Genomic DNA, 14708 nt, shown 5'->3' with positions numbered 1-14708 from the left:
CTCCACTAATAATGATGTTGGCTGTTGGCTTTGCATACATGCCCTTGATTATGTTGAGGAATTTCCCTTCTATCCCTATTTTGCTGAGAGTTCTGAACAGGAACAGGTGTTGCATTTTATTAAATGCCTTTTCTTCATCGTTTGTTATAATCATATGATTCTTTTCTTTTGTTTTCCCAAAGCACTTCTGTATACACTGGAAATAGGCCACACCTGGAAAGCAACTCCTCTGCAACTAATTAGCTGCTCACAGCAGATTTTCCCATGGAGATGATTACACCACATTCAATCACATCATGGAGAGTAACTGCATCTAGCTGCCAAGCCACTCAAATCATAGCCCAACCAAGTTGCCACACAAACTTAACTACCACAAATGCTCTCTGCATTTGATGATCAAATCGTTCATTGTTCTGTGCTGAAAGTACCATGGACTGCTAAAAGAACTAACAGATCTGTCCTGGAGGAAGTGCAGCCAGAATGCTCCTTGGAAGCAAGAATGGCCAGACTTCGTCTCACCTATTTTGGTCATGTTGTAAGAAGGGACCATTCCCTGGAGAAGGATGTCATGCTTGGTAGGGTGGAGGGTCGACGAAAGAGGGGGAGGCCTTCAACGAGATGGATTGATACAGTGGCTGCGATGATGGGCTCGAGTATAGCAGGGATTGTGGGGCTGGTGCGGGATCGGGCAGTGTTTCGTTCTGCTGTGCATGGGGTCGCTATGAGTCGGAAACGACTCGACGGCACTTAACAACAACAACATTGCTGTGACGTATTATGTTGATTGATTTTCTAATGTTGAATAATCCCTGCATTCCTGGAATAAATCCCACATAGTCATGGTGTATAACTATTAACACACTATTGGACTCTGCTAGTTTTTTGCTGAGGATTTTTGCATCTATACTCACAAAGTATATTGGCCTATAGTACTCTTTTCTTGTGATATCTTTGTCTGATTTGGGTATCAGCATTATGCATATGTCATGGGATGAATTATGGAGTACTCCTTCTTTATCTTTAGGAAGAATTTAAACAGTACTGGTGTCAATTCTTCTCTAAATGTTTGGTAGAATTCTGCATTAAAGCCATCCAATAAGGATGGTTTTTGTTTGTTTGTTTGTTTGTTAGGAGGTTTTTGATCACTTATTTTATCTCTTCACTTGTTATGAATCAGTTGAGACCTTCTATTTCCAAATAGAATAGTATTTCTATCAGCAAAGATGTCTCTTTGAAGACTAAGATGCACCTAAGCCAAGCCATGGTATTTTCAATTGCCTCATATGCATGTGAAAGCTGAACAGTGAATAAGGAAGATAGACAAAGAGTTGATGATTTTGAGTTGTGGTGTTGGTGAAGAATACTGAAAGTACCATGGACTGCCAAAAGAACTAAGAACTCTGTCCTAGAGGAAGTGCAGCCAGAATGCTCCTTGGAGGCGAAAATGGCCACACTTCATCTCACCTCCTTTGTTCATGTTGTAAGAAGAGACCATTCCCTGAAGAAGGATAACATGCTTGGTAAAGTGGAGGGTCAGCAAAAAAGGGGAAGACCCTCAATGAGATGCATTGACACAGTGGCTGCAATGATGGGCTCAGGTGTAGCAGGGATTGTGAGGGTGGTACACAAACTGAGCAGTGTTTTGTTCTATTGTACATAATGTTGCTGAATCAGAGCCAACTCGATGGCACCAAACAATAACAACAACATGTCCCCTTGAGTCGGGTTGTTTGTTTCTAAGAATTTCTAGATATCATCTAGGTTATCCAGTTTGATTCCATGTACTTGTTCATAATATTCTGTCATGATTCTCTATTTCAGTGAAGTCACTTGTAATAGTCCCTCTTTCCATTTTTGATTTTGGTTAGTTGAATCTTTTCTCTTTTTTTATTTGTCTCTTTAGCTATAATTTATCAATTCTATTGATCTTTTCAGAGAACCATCTTCTGATTTTATTGATTATCTGTGTTGTTTTTCTGTTTGTTTTTTTGTTTGTTTTTTGTTTATTTATGCTCTAATCTTTGTTATTGTCTCTCTTCTGGTAGGTTTAGGCTTAGTTTGCTCTTCACTTTCTTGTTCCTGGAGTTGTTGAGTTAGGTTGTTAATTTGAGATTTTTCTTTTTTCTTGTAGCATTTATTGTTATAAGTTTCCCTCTAAGTACTACCTCTGCTGCATCTCATAAGTTTTTGTATGTAGTACTTTCATTTTCATTTGACTCTAAGAAATTTATGGTTTCTCTTTTGATTATTTCCTCGACCCACTGGTAGTTTAATAGTTTGTTGTTTAATTTCTATGTTTGTGTATTTTCAAGTTTTTTTTTCTATTATTGATTTCTAGTTTCATTCCTTTGTGATCAGAAATAATATTTTGTATGATTTCAATCTTTTTAAATTTATCAAGACTTGCTTTATGACCTAAAGTGTAGTGTACCCTGGAGAATGATTCATGGGTACTGCAGTAGAATGTATATTGTACCATTTTGGATTGTTGTTGATGTTGTTGTTATGCGCCGTCGAGTAGGACCTGACTCATAGCAACTCTTCCTTGGGTTGCCAAGGCAGTATCACCACAGAAGTAGATTGCCCAACCTTCCTTCCGAGGAGTGGCTGGTGGGTTTGAACCGCCATCCTTCTGGTTAGCAGTCAAGTGCCTTAGGCACTATGCTACCAGAGCTCCTGTTGGAGCTGTTGGGTTGGAGTGTTCTATATATGTCTCTTAAGTCTAATTGGTTTATAGTGTCATTCAGGTGCTCTCTTTCCTTATTGATCTTTCTGGGTGTTCTGTCCGATATTGAAAGTACTGTATTGAAGTCTCCAACTATTATTTTAGTATTATCTATTTCTCCCTTCAATTATATCAGTGTTTCATATACATATTAGATGCCCCAGTGTTGGGTATATGTATATTTATGAGTGTTAAATCTTCTTAATGAATTGACCCTTTTACCACTATACAATTTCTATCTTTATCTCTTCTGACAGATTTTGTCTTAAAGTCTACCTTGTCTTATATTAAGATTATCACCTCAGCTCTCTTTTGGTTGTTATTAGCATGGAATTTTTTTTTTCATTCTTTCACTTTCAACCTATTTGTGTCCTTGGGTTTAAGGTGTATCTCTTGTAAAACAGAATTTTTTAAAACCCATTCAGCCTTCTGATTAGAGCTTTTAGTCTGTTTACATTCACTGAAATTACTGATAAGGTGTGACTTCTGCCACCTTATTGTTTTTTGTGTGTCTCAAACCTTCTTTGTCCTTTACTACTGCTGAATTTTTTTCTCTTTTTTCATGTAGCATTTATTATTATACATTTCCCTCTGAGTACTACCTCTTCTGCATCTCATAAGTTTTTGTATGTAATACTTTCATTTTCATTTAACTCTTAAGAAATTTATGATTTATTTTTTTATTTCTTCCTCAATCCATTGGTAGTTTAATAGTTTGTTGTTTAATACCTATATGTTTGTATATGTTCCAGTTTTCATTCTATTATTGATTTCTAGTTTCATTCCTTTGTGATCAGAAATAATATTTTGTATGATTTCAATCTTTTTTAAATTTATCAGGACTTACAGTGAAATACTGTCTGATACATTACCAGAAAACTTTATGAACAGGCCTAAAATATTGTCTGATATAGTGCCAGAAGAGGAGCCCTTCAGGTCAGAAGGCACTAGAAATATGACAGGGGAAGAGCTACCTCCTCATAGCAGAGTCAACCTTAATGACATGGATGGAGTAAAGTTTTCAGGACCTCCATTTGCTGATGTGGCATGACTCAAATTGGGAAGAAACAGCTGGTGAAGAACCAGGCAGTGTTTTGTTCTGCTTTACATACAGTTGCTATGAATTGGAGCCAACTTGATGGCACCTAACAACAACTGCTGAATTTTGTATTTTGTTGATGTATTGTAGTGAAGCTTTTTGGTTCCCATCTCCTTTCCCTTTGTATATGTTTTTTATGTATTTTCTTGGTGATTACTGTGAATTAATATTATATTTAACACTTTGTATTTATAACGTTTTAGGGTAAGTTTTTATCAACTTAACCTCAGTGACATACAAGAAATCTGTATCTGTACCAGTCTTCTTTTCATTTTTCTTTCTTTCCTATCCATTCTAGCCTTCTGAGATTTATTCCTTGACAAATGCTGTCCTTTGGTCTCATATGTTGATGGTCCTAAGGAGTGCATACCTCCCTGGTTTTATTGTTCACTGCATAGGCTTCTCTATGTTTGGATGAAAGTTGAGCCATGGGAGTGATTTAAGTTCCAGGCTGGAAGAGTAGCTAAAGGCTACTCTTGAGGGTTCCATCAGTCTCTGGTAGACCATTAAGCCTGGTCTTTTTTATTATTATTATTATTATTATTATTATTATTATTTTGAGTTCTGTTTCACCTTTTTCTCCCATTTTGCCCAAAACCTTCTATTGTGATCCCTTTCAGAGTGGTCAGCAGTGTAGCCAGGCACCATCAAGTTCTGGTCTCAGGGTCACCGAGACTGAGGTTCATGTGGTCCATTAGTCCCTTAGACTAATTGTTTCCATGTGCCTTTGATTTCCTTCACTCTTCTTTGCTCCAGACAAGGAGAGATCAATAGTTGTACATTAGATGGCTACTCACAAGCTTTTAAGATCCCAGTCACTACTCAGCAAAGTACATAGTAGAACATTGTCTTCATCAGCACTTTATCTTATCGGGAATCCTTTGTATGTGACTGATTGCTTTTCTCTCACTGCTTTCAGGATTCTTTCTTTAATATTTGAGAGCCTAACTATGATGTGTCTTCCTGTAGATATCTTTGGGTTTGTTCTGCTTGGGTTCCTGCGAGATTTTTGGATTTGTAGATTCATGTCCTTCATTAGATTGGGAAATTTTTCTGTCCTTATTTCTTTACATATTCTCTCTGTTCCTTTCTCTCTCTCATCTACTTTTGGCATTCCTATGATGCATCTATTAGGTCTCTTGTTGTTGTTCCTGAATTCCATTAAACTGTATTCATTCTTCTTGAGCCTCTGTTCTTGTTGCTCTTCAGTGTCTGTAATTTGAACTATTTTATCCTCTAACTGACTGATTTTTTCTTCTGCTTGATTATACATGTTTGTAAGTCCATCTATTGTGTTTCTCATTTCAATTAGTGTCTCTTTCAGTTGCAATATCTTTTTTTATAGATTCTCTTTTTCTTCATTGTTTTCCTTATTTATTTTAACTCTTTGTTTTGTCCCTTAGTTCTTTAATTATTTTTCATGTTGTTTTATTATATTCTTCCTTATTTTTCGTTATTTCATCATTCCCAGATTTGTTTTCACTCCCTTTGTCATGTTCATTTGGACAAACTACTGTTTCTCTATTCTTAGTGTGTCTTGTGGCTTTTTTGCTAGAGTGTTGGAATTTTTGAGGGTGTTAATTTTCTCAGTTTTCTCCAGTATTTGGTGTTTTTGTCCACATTACTGTCTGCAAGAAACTCATAGGCAGGCAGAGCCTTCAGCCTTTGCTTACCATTTCTTCTCCTCCTCTGTGATAGCTCCTTTACCTCCTTGGTTTAATTAGGATTCAGAAGTTCCAGATTTTAGTTTTCAACTTTCAATCTCTCCCTAACAAACCAGAGAACAGTGGGTTGTGATCAGTCTGTCCACCAGTGGGTCCTGCCATTCTGGAGAGATATCACATATTAATCAATCTTTCCACCAAGGGATGCAGTCCCTTCTTTGTAGTTATTACTCCCTTCCCTTCTCTGTTTCTGAAACCAGGCTTTTAGTCAGAAAACCCACACCCAGAAAGCCCTCTTTGGGGCTAGATATTACCTTCTGGTTTGGCCAAAGACTCCTTCCCTATTCTGTGAGGACTAATTATATCTGAGCTGGCCTATAGGGAAATACGTACAGACTTTCCTCTCTTTTAGGGGGAAGAGAGACAGACATTACCCTGAAGGACTTCTGAAGATCTGTCTTGGTGCCTTCAGAGCCCCAGTAGTCCTGTGATAGGTGGAGGGGCACTTTCCACCTTGGAGACCCACCTTCTGACTCATAGGGAACCTTCTGTAGAAGTTTGTATGAGTCCAGCAATGACAGTAACCAGTTGCGGGAGATGTAGTCACACTCTGAACAGACTCCCAGAGAGGTTTGCAACAGCCTGGCAACCAAAAATTACCAGATGGGGTAGGGGGTGTTATGCACTTGTCAAATCCCCATGGATGTCTGCTTTGTTGCTATCAGAGTTTCCCCTGGTATATTGTTGGCTTTGAGTGCAGCTTCAACTCAAAACTCCTGCTTCCTTACACATGGCAGTGTCAGTCAACAGTCCTCATGCCAACCAGAAGTGAGGACAGACTAACCCTAATTGATTCCTAAGGAGATTTGTCCTGTTGATTTCAGAGTCCAGAGCTATGGAATATGCATGAAAGTAAATAAGAATGCTGACTATGGGAGCAGATTCCACTTCTGTAGTAATTCACAACACTCTTTCTGTTGACAGTGTCTGGGTGAGGAAGGTTTATCATTCTCCAAACAGACCTCCAGAAAGGTCTAAGTTGTCCTATTAGAGCCCACCCCCCCAACTCCGTAGTATGTTGGCTGTGGGTGTAGCCACTAAAGATGCCTGCTTGCTAGCACACAGAAGCTTTAGTTAGCAGAGTGATGGACTTCTTGATAAAATATTTTGGTGGAGTATTTTCCATCCAGAAAAATTACAAGAGAAAGATTATTTTCTTAAATTTTTATCTATAATTTCAATTGTATGATCCTAGTTTAAAAATTAAAAAATAAACTTGTGTTAAATCAATAGTATATCAGTATATTTCATTGAGTTTATTATCTCTTATATTAATCTTTGAATATGGGCTGTCCATTTATAATTTTAACACATTTGTACTAAGTTAGAACCAAAAATAGATCTAAAGTAGACCAAAACCCATAGATAAACTCAGCAAGGAAAATGATTTAGAAACTGCATTGACAAGTCAATAAACACTTGTAATTTCAAGTATACAACAGATTTTAGGAGTCAACACAAAACCAACAGTTCCAAAGGTTGGTAATATTAATTGGATATTAGCAAACATTTTCTCAAGAAAAAAGTCCACAATTTTCTCAGGAACATTTTACACAATGCAAAACAAATGTGCTCAAAAAAAAAACACCTTTGCTTTCTTGTATTAAAATACAGCCTTATTTCTGCTTAACCAGGGATTCACAGAATCCCTCATATATATTCCTTCAATAATGGCTTTGCTCCATGAAAAACAGAAATTCAAGTATTAGCAATCTGTCCAATGCCAAACACTATAGAGGAAGATACTCCTTATTGAATATGAGAGCTCTTTTGTGCTCATTTAGAAAGTATACTTCCCCAAGTAACCTTTAGTACTCTGGCATCTGAAAGGACAGTTGAACACAGTTCTGACTCTTTCAATATAATGGAATTGGAAAAGGTAAGCATTAGGTCTGGTGGTATTTTAAATACCCATAAACCACTTTTGTAATGAGAGAAACTAAAACACAAACACCGAACAGTAGCTGTCGAGCCATTTCTGACTGATGGTGACCCCTTGTGAGCAGTTCTTGGAAGGATATCACCAGCCTTAGCTTCCAAGGCACCACTGGGTGAATTGGAACCACCAACCTTTCAGCTAGGAGTTGATCACTTAACAATTTGTCTTGGAGGAAGTTCTGCTACTAAATTCTTCTTAGAACTGGTCATGTAAATAATACCTTGAAGAAACAGATTAAAGTTTGAAAGAACCCTGTGCTGTGACTTGTAGTAGCTTAGAGAAGAAAGGTGGTGGTTGTTGCTGTTATTTTCTAAGTGGGAAAAGAAGGAAATTGCAAAGAAAAATAAAAAGAGTCATGAAGGAGATAAAAGAATAGAAGGGAGGAAGGAGAGAACTGTGGATACAAATAAGAAAATGGGTCATACCCCAAGATAGATTCAATGTCTTTATATTTCCATTTTTTATAAGAAATGTTAAAGATATTTTAATCCTGTATGCTAATAGAGGTTTGTTTTTTTTTTTTTTTCTTTTCCCTTCATAGATGGTTATGTCCTTCGGAGTTATTTGGAGGACATGTAAGTTCATTTTCTTCTAATATTATACTTGTAAAAAGAATTTTGTGCTTTCCTTTAAGGATAATTCCTAATATAATTTAAATAATATAATTTACTGTCCTACCTAAAATACATTTTAAAACAATAGGCTTTACTAATGTCAATATGCTAATACTCATAATGAAGTTTGTTGTTGTTGTTGTTGTTATGTGCCGTCGAGTTGCCCCCAACTCATAGCGACCCCTCCTTGGGTTTCTGAGGCAGTATCACTATGGAAGTAGATTGCCCAACCTTCAGTTTAGGTTTTCATAAAGTGTCACTCTTTTAAGGAAGCAAGAAGCCCTTTCCATTCATGATTATACGTACAGTTCATAGTTTTAATATCCATTGGGTCTACACTCAGCAAATATTGTAGACAGACAGGTAGGTCAAAACCACTAACATTTTCATTAATACTTGGCATTTTACTTGCTGATTAATGCAGTTGGTAGAATAGAATTAATCAGGGATCAATTAGTGTCTACATAGTAGGTGTTAATCTCTCCTGTTAACAGTTTATCCTTTGGCCCCTACATGAGGGCTTTTCTCCATTCACACCAGGCATAGTACAGTATTAAGTTGGCTTAGACTGGAAGTATGCCAGAGAAGATAGTAGTCAATGATTCTTCTATTCTTATGAATAAGGCATTGTCACAGTCTGTCACAGTCTGGTACCAGTGTGAATCAGAGTCTACTGAAACATTATAAGATTCTCTTACTCATAAACCAATTTTGGAAATGAACTCGAAGATTAGGTCATATGCCAACTGAGAGAAATCAGCAAAATGAAAGAATCATGCAGAATTCCCAAATGGTGAATCCATAGACATCCTGACACCAGTCAAAAGAGATCACTATTGGTAAGTGCTCTGAAAGAAAACTAGTAAATATGAAAGGAAAATAATCATAATATTTTTATTTCCCTAAGAATATTGATCCTGGTAGGCATGGGAGTTTTTAATAGATTTTCCTCCATGAATGAAACAAATTTCAGGTAAAGCATGTGGGCAAATAATGGGACAATGTCTTTATCACCAATTATTACATGATGATTAAGTCACAATTTAGAAAGTATACTCTAAGTAATATTGGCATACCACCAATTAAATACTAAATAAATTTTTATTGAATGAATATTGGGAAAATCTGTCATCTCAGCATTTGTATAAAATTTTATTAGCCAAAACCTCCCTTAATTTCAGAGAAAGAAGCAAAATAGAAGGCACAGGGAAATTATAGCATCTCTTATTCAAAGTTGGCGGCACTTTGAATAGCCTGATGCTGGCTCCAGGATAAAATCTCAAAGACAGTGCAAGAGTGAAAAGTGTGTCTGGTCTAAGGCACAACCACCTTACATTTCTGAACTTTCATAAAGCTCAAGGCTATGTTAATATTTGTAATATAATATTTATAATACTTTTTCTTTTAATTACTTATGTAAGGTGTCATTCTCGATCCCATTAGATTATAAGCTGGTTGAAATTATGATCTGTGGCTTACTCATATTTATTTCTCCCTATATAGGGAGCTCTGGTGGCTTAGTGCCTGAGGCATTTGACTGCTAACCAGAAGGCTATTGGTTCAAACCCACCAGCCACTCCTCTGAATGAAGGGTGGGCAATCTACTTCCATAGTGATACCACCTGGGAAATCCAGAGGGGTAGCTATGAGTCGGGTCCAACTCGACAGCAGTGAGCAATATGTGTATATATTTGTAGGAGGGGCTCAATATATTTGTTGAGTAAAATATGTCACAGAGGTGCAAGACCATGAAAAATCTAAAATGTGTAGAAGTAGCTAAAAATACTATCGTAGATGCTTTCTATAATCATAAAACAATATTTTTTAGAATAATATAACATGAATGTCACCACAATAATCATATCTTGGCTACTAATATAGTAATTACTATCTGTGCATTTTCAAATTAATATATATTTAATTGGAAACATGAAAATGATGCAGCCATTTCCTATGCCAAATACTATTGTATTTACTTCAACATTTGAGTTCAAGTGGAAGTATAAATCTACAATTAATGACTGTAAAGAAATTGTTACAGTTTTAGATTGAGGCCCCTAGTAGAGTATTGCATTATGGTTGGCATCCAATTAGTTCAGTTCAACGAACATTTCTTAGTATAGTTGTGTGCCAGGTCCATACTAAGATCTAAAGATGAATAAGACATGGTTTATCCTTTTCAAGTATGTTTCAATTATTCTATATACCTAATACTGAATAAATTGTGGGACTGTTTTAGCATGAAAGAGAAGATCAGAGTAAGCTATTGAAAGAAGAGATACAGATGAATATGATATTCTTCATTAATAAATGCATCACATGTAACTTCTCATTCTTGAGTGCTTCTATTATATAAAATCATATCATTTCTCTTTTCTTCTATATAATGTTTTGATATTAAGAAGATAATTCTTTAAAATAAAGATCATTTTCTACATTTTCAGGGATGGAGAGATCTATGATGATATTGCTGATGGTAAGTCTCAAATGCCAGTCACCACAGGTAACAGTAACAGTGAGTTCACTAACTTATTTTCATAAACACTAAAAATATCTTGTTGGATTGATTAAAGACTTCCAAATTCATCAGAATTCAAATTACCTGGAAATCTTGGGAATGGTAAATGCTCTGGTATAATGGAAAGAACATTTCACACAGGACTGGAAAATAAGAAGGAAACTCATTTTCTTTGAAAACAGAAGCATAAAAATAAATGGTAAATTTTTCATTGTACCATGAATCTTATAAGAATTTTTCCTCTTTGAGCCACAAAAATTTGTGTACCTACAGTACACTAACTTATATCCATTAAGTACCATATAGTATATTTCTAAATTATATTCTAAAAAATTATTCTCAACTGAAATGAGGCATAGTGTTAACAATATTGCCTTTTAAATCATTCATTTGTACTGTGATTTGGATGAAAGTTTACAGAACAAATTGGTTTTCCATTCAATGATCTGTACACATTCTGGTTTTTGACATCTTAGTCATAACCAGATATCTTGATAGAGTGAGTGTCTGGGTATGGTGGCTCAGGACCATAGTCTTGGGGGATACTAAGGTCAATTGGCATAACATTATCCACAAAGACAATGTTCTGCATTCTACTTCAGTGAGTAGCAACTGGGGTCTTACAGGCTTGGCCATCTAAGGTGTAACTATTGGTCTCTCCCTATCCAGTGTAAAGGTAAGTGAAGAACATTGAAGATGCAAGAAACAATTAGTCCAAAGGATTAATGGAACATGTGAACCCCAACCTCTATGACCCTGAGACCAGAAGAAGTAGGTGGTGCCTGGCTACCACTGCTAACTGCTCTGAAAGGGATCAAAAGAAGAGGATAGAGTAGGGGAAGATATGGAAAAAACTCAAAATCATAAAAAAAAAAGAAAGAAAGAAAGACAAGACTGACAGGTCTGATGAATACAGGTGGAACCCCTGAGACTATTGCCCTTTAAGTTAGGAAGTGAACTTAATCTTTTCAATATATGATTCTTAATAATATTTAATGTTTTCAACCTCACTCAGAATCACTATCCCAAATACATTTAACTAAATGTAAGATAAAATTACCACCATTTTGACAGAGACTAAATCTGTCTAGAAACTGTTAAAATTAAACAATGAACAATGAAAGTTAAATATATCACCTTCCACTTAACTAGTTCATCATAAAGTGAATGAGTTTTACTTCTTCTACATTGAAACCAGGAGAGTGTATAAGTTCTCATCCACATTACCAACCTGGGAACACTAAGAGAATGTATGATTTATATAACTATATTAAATTTGTTATGACTATCTTTAAATTTGTATTGTTTTTCTTTCAGGTTGCATCTACGACAATGACTAGCATGCATACTTGACCATGCTTCTGTGTTCATTATATGCCAAAATGAAGTCTGGGTTTTAATTGACATATTATGGGTATCATAGAAAAATGAATGTCCAAATCTACTTATTATGATATTGTTATTAAATTCTAATTACAAAGTTTTGAAATTTTTGACTTAGAAAGTAATATCTGGTTAATAAACATCTCAAAAGACTGTATTAATGAAAGTTAAGAACTATTAAATATCACTAGCAACATATCAAAAACAAAAACAGAAAAACTCTCCAATGTCCATGACTTACGCTCATGTTCTTTTGTTTTCCCAATAAAATCAAATCACTGTAATTACTGAAGAAAAAAAGAATTATTAAATATCCCATTGATGGATACCTACAATTATGAAGATACTTCTTCTGGACTGTAAACTGACATTTATTTACTCACCATCATCAAACCAAAAGGAAATCATTTGAGAAGCAATGATTGTCCTGTCTAGAGAAATATATGGAAGAAAAATGAAGAAATGTAAGGGAGGAAATTTTAAAACATTCCACAAGAATGTTCATGTCTCTAATTATGGTAGTATCTGATATTATCTATTATGCAAATTATCATTTCAAAAAAGATAAGGAGGCCATATCTCCTAACCTCCTCTAACCTCACAAGAGGAAGACAGAATCACCATCAATAGCCCAAGGCCTATTCCTGCAAGGACAGACATGCTGCCTCCCTCCAGCCCTTTCACCAACCATTCTTCCCAAAGCACCCACCACCTGTCTCCTGGGTTCAATAATTCACTGCAGTGGCCACACAGAACTCATAGATTATGGGGTTTATTAGGGAAGCACCAGGCTGCAATTCAAGTTCAGGAAGAATGCTCAGTCTCTCTCCCAGCCCACAGTCTCTCTCCTAACAGTCTCTCACAGTCTCTCCCAACAGTGAGTGTCCCTCAGTGTCTCACTCAGCAATGTGTGTCTCTTGCATCTCTTTCCCAGCAGCGCATGTCTCTTTCAGGAGCACATGTCTCTTCCAGCAGCATATCTTCCTCAACCAGCAGTTAGAGAGAGACTTCTGCCTCTAGAAGGCCTCCTTTTGAGCCTGGCAGAGTGGCCAAACTAGCCAACATAACATCAGAATCCTAAGCACCTGAGAGAGAGCAGGAACCTCCTAGAACGTTGCTTTGTGTTGCGCCCAACAGAAGCAGGCCACCCCCTGGCTTTTCTAGCCATTATCCCTTTTATACTTCAAAAATTCACATCCCCTTCACCATCAGTTTAAGAATAACCACACCCACGAAAGTGTGTAAGCCAGCCAATTCATTCCTTTATGTCCCCCCATTTTAGAGTGCCAATTTCTAATTTACCCGTCCCTATCAAACCAGTACTCTGAGGAGACAAGCATGGTCCTTTCTGGAGAATCTTCTCTTCTGCTTGCAAACTTCAGGCATCTGGATCCATAAACAAGCAAAGTCCAGCCCAGCGCAAGCCATCAAATTGTAGCAACTTAACGCCAGCTCAGTGTCAGACATCTTCCTCTTCGTTTGGTCGGGTTCTGGTCAGCTCAGCCCTAGCCATCCCAGCTAGGTCATGGGTACCAGCTGCCAAGTTTGGGAATCACACTCTTCCCTTCACTTCAGATCAGCCAGCACCTTCTCTCACATCTTCAGTCCTCAGGGACTATTTCAATACCTGTAGGCTCACAACTCCTTGCACTTCAGACAAGCCAGCCAATCATCCTTTAAAAAAGGTAGAACTGTCTTCTCTCCTGCCTGTGCGTTCTCCAAAATTATGGTAGTAGCAGACTTTTTGTATAAAATATGTCCTTATCTGTTGATTTTGAATATATATTAATTATTTTATAAGAATGTTATACATTAAATAGGCACAGCTGAGATAAATCTCTAGAAGAGTTTAAAAGAAATTTTCTTTTAGCATACTCATATGCTAACAGTTTAATCCTGTACTCTGTTTAAAGCACTGTTGGAACTATGCTAGATATGAATGACAGTTACCCTAAAATTATGAAGAATGGACCTTGAAATTAATTAGCTTTTTATGGTACATCATTACTATATGGACTATGAAGACTCTTAAAGGTTTGGTTTTATTTTTGTTTTGTTTTCCCCAAATTACCTCTACAGAAGTTTTGTTTTCTTTTATTTTTAACAACATTACTGGAAAGTTGGCCAGCAAGAGTACAAAGTAATAAATCCTGATGTTTGGACTATGGATATTCCCTATTGATATGTACTTATTTCCAAAGTAACCCAAAAACAAAACACAAAGCATCTGTGTTTCAAATACTAAAACACTAAACACCCAAGAAGATAGCAGAGTAGGTAATTTTTCAAATATCTTCCAAAATGTAAAATAAGCAAATCCTAATGCTGACTCTAGACTGTTTTCCCAACTTTTTCCCTACCGATTATCTCAAAGCTTTATAAACCTCACCCCACCTCATATGTGGAATCTTTTGTCTATTTAAAGATATATATGTTGATTAAATAATGATTCATGCATTACCCGTATTTTAATATTGCAGAGGCCCATTGGTGCTTCTGAAGAGTTGCCCACTGAGTTGAAATAATTTAAGTAATTGTAAAGGAACTCAAAGCCATCAAATGGATAAAGTGGGAATTTCATTATGTGCTCTGAAATTTGAAAATAGTTTACCATCTGAAATTGCTTAATTCATAGATTCTGGGGGTCTGAGACTCCCAGGTTAGAAATCACTAATTTCAAAGTTCCCCTCCAATTACAAAATACTT

The 14708-nt window shown here is 36.3% G+C and overlaps 1 protein-coding gene across 1 annotated transcript in view; it reads left to right on the top strand.

Moving 5' to 3' along the window:
- FYB1 (FYN binding protein 1) overlaps nt 1-10642 on the top strand; it is a 169674-nt gene extending 159032 nt beyond the window's left edge. The window contains exons 16-17 of the mRNA XM_007951587.2: nt 8029-8062; nt 10546-10642. Coding sequence (XP_007949778.2) covers nt 8029-8062; nt 10546-10642 — 131 coding nt within the window. The remainder of the gene's footprint in view (nt 1-8028; nt 8063-10545) is intronic.
- Nucleotides 10643-14708: the final 4066 nt, after the last annotated feature.

This window comes from Orycteropus afer, unplaced genomic scaffold (genome assembly GCF_000298275.1).
Source record: "Orycteropus afer afer isolate SDZICR_OR568_19922 unplaced genomic scaffold, OryAfe1.0 scaffold00300, whole genome shotgun sequence".
Taxonomy (NCBI): Eukaryota; Metazoa; Chordata; class Mammalia; order Tubulidentata; family Orycteropodidae; genus Orycteropus; species Orycteropus afer.
Note: the sequence above shows the minus strand (reverse complement) of the source record. Positions and strands in the feature narration are given on the sequence as shown.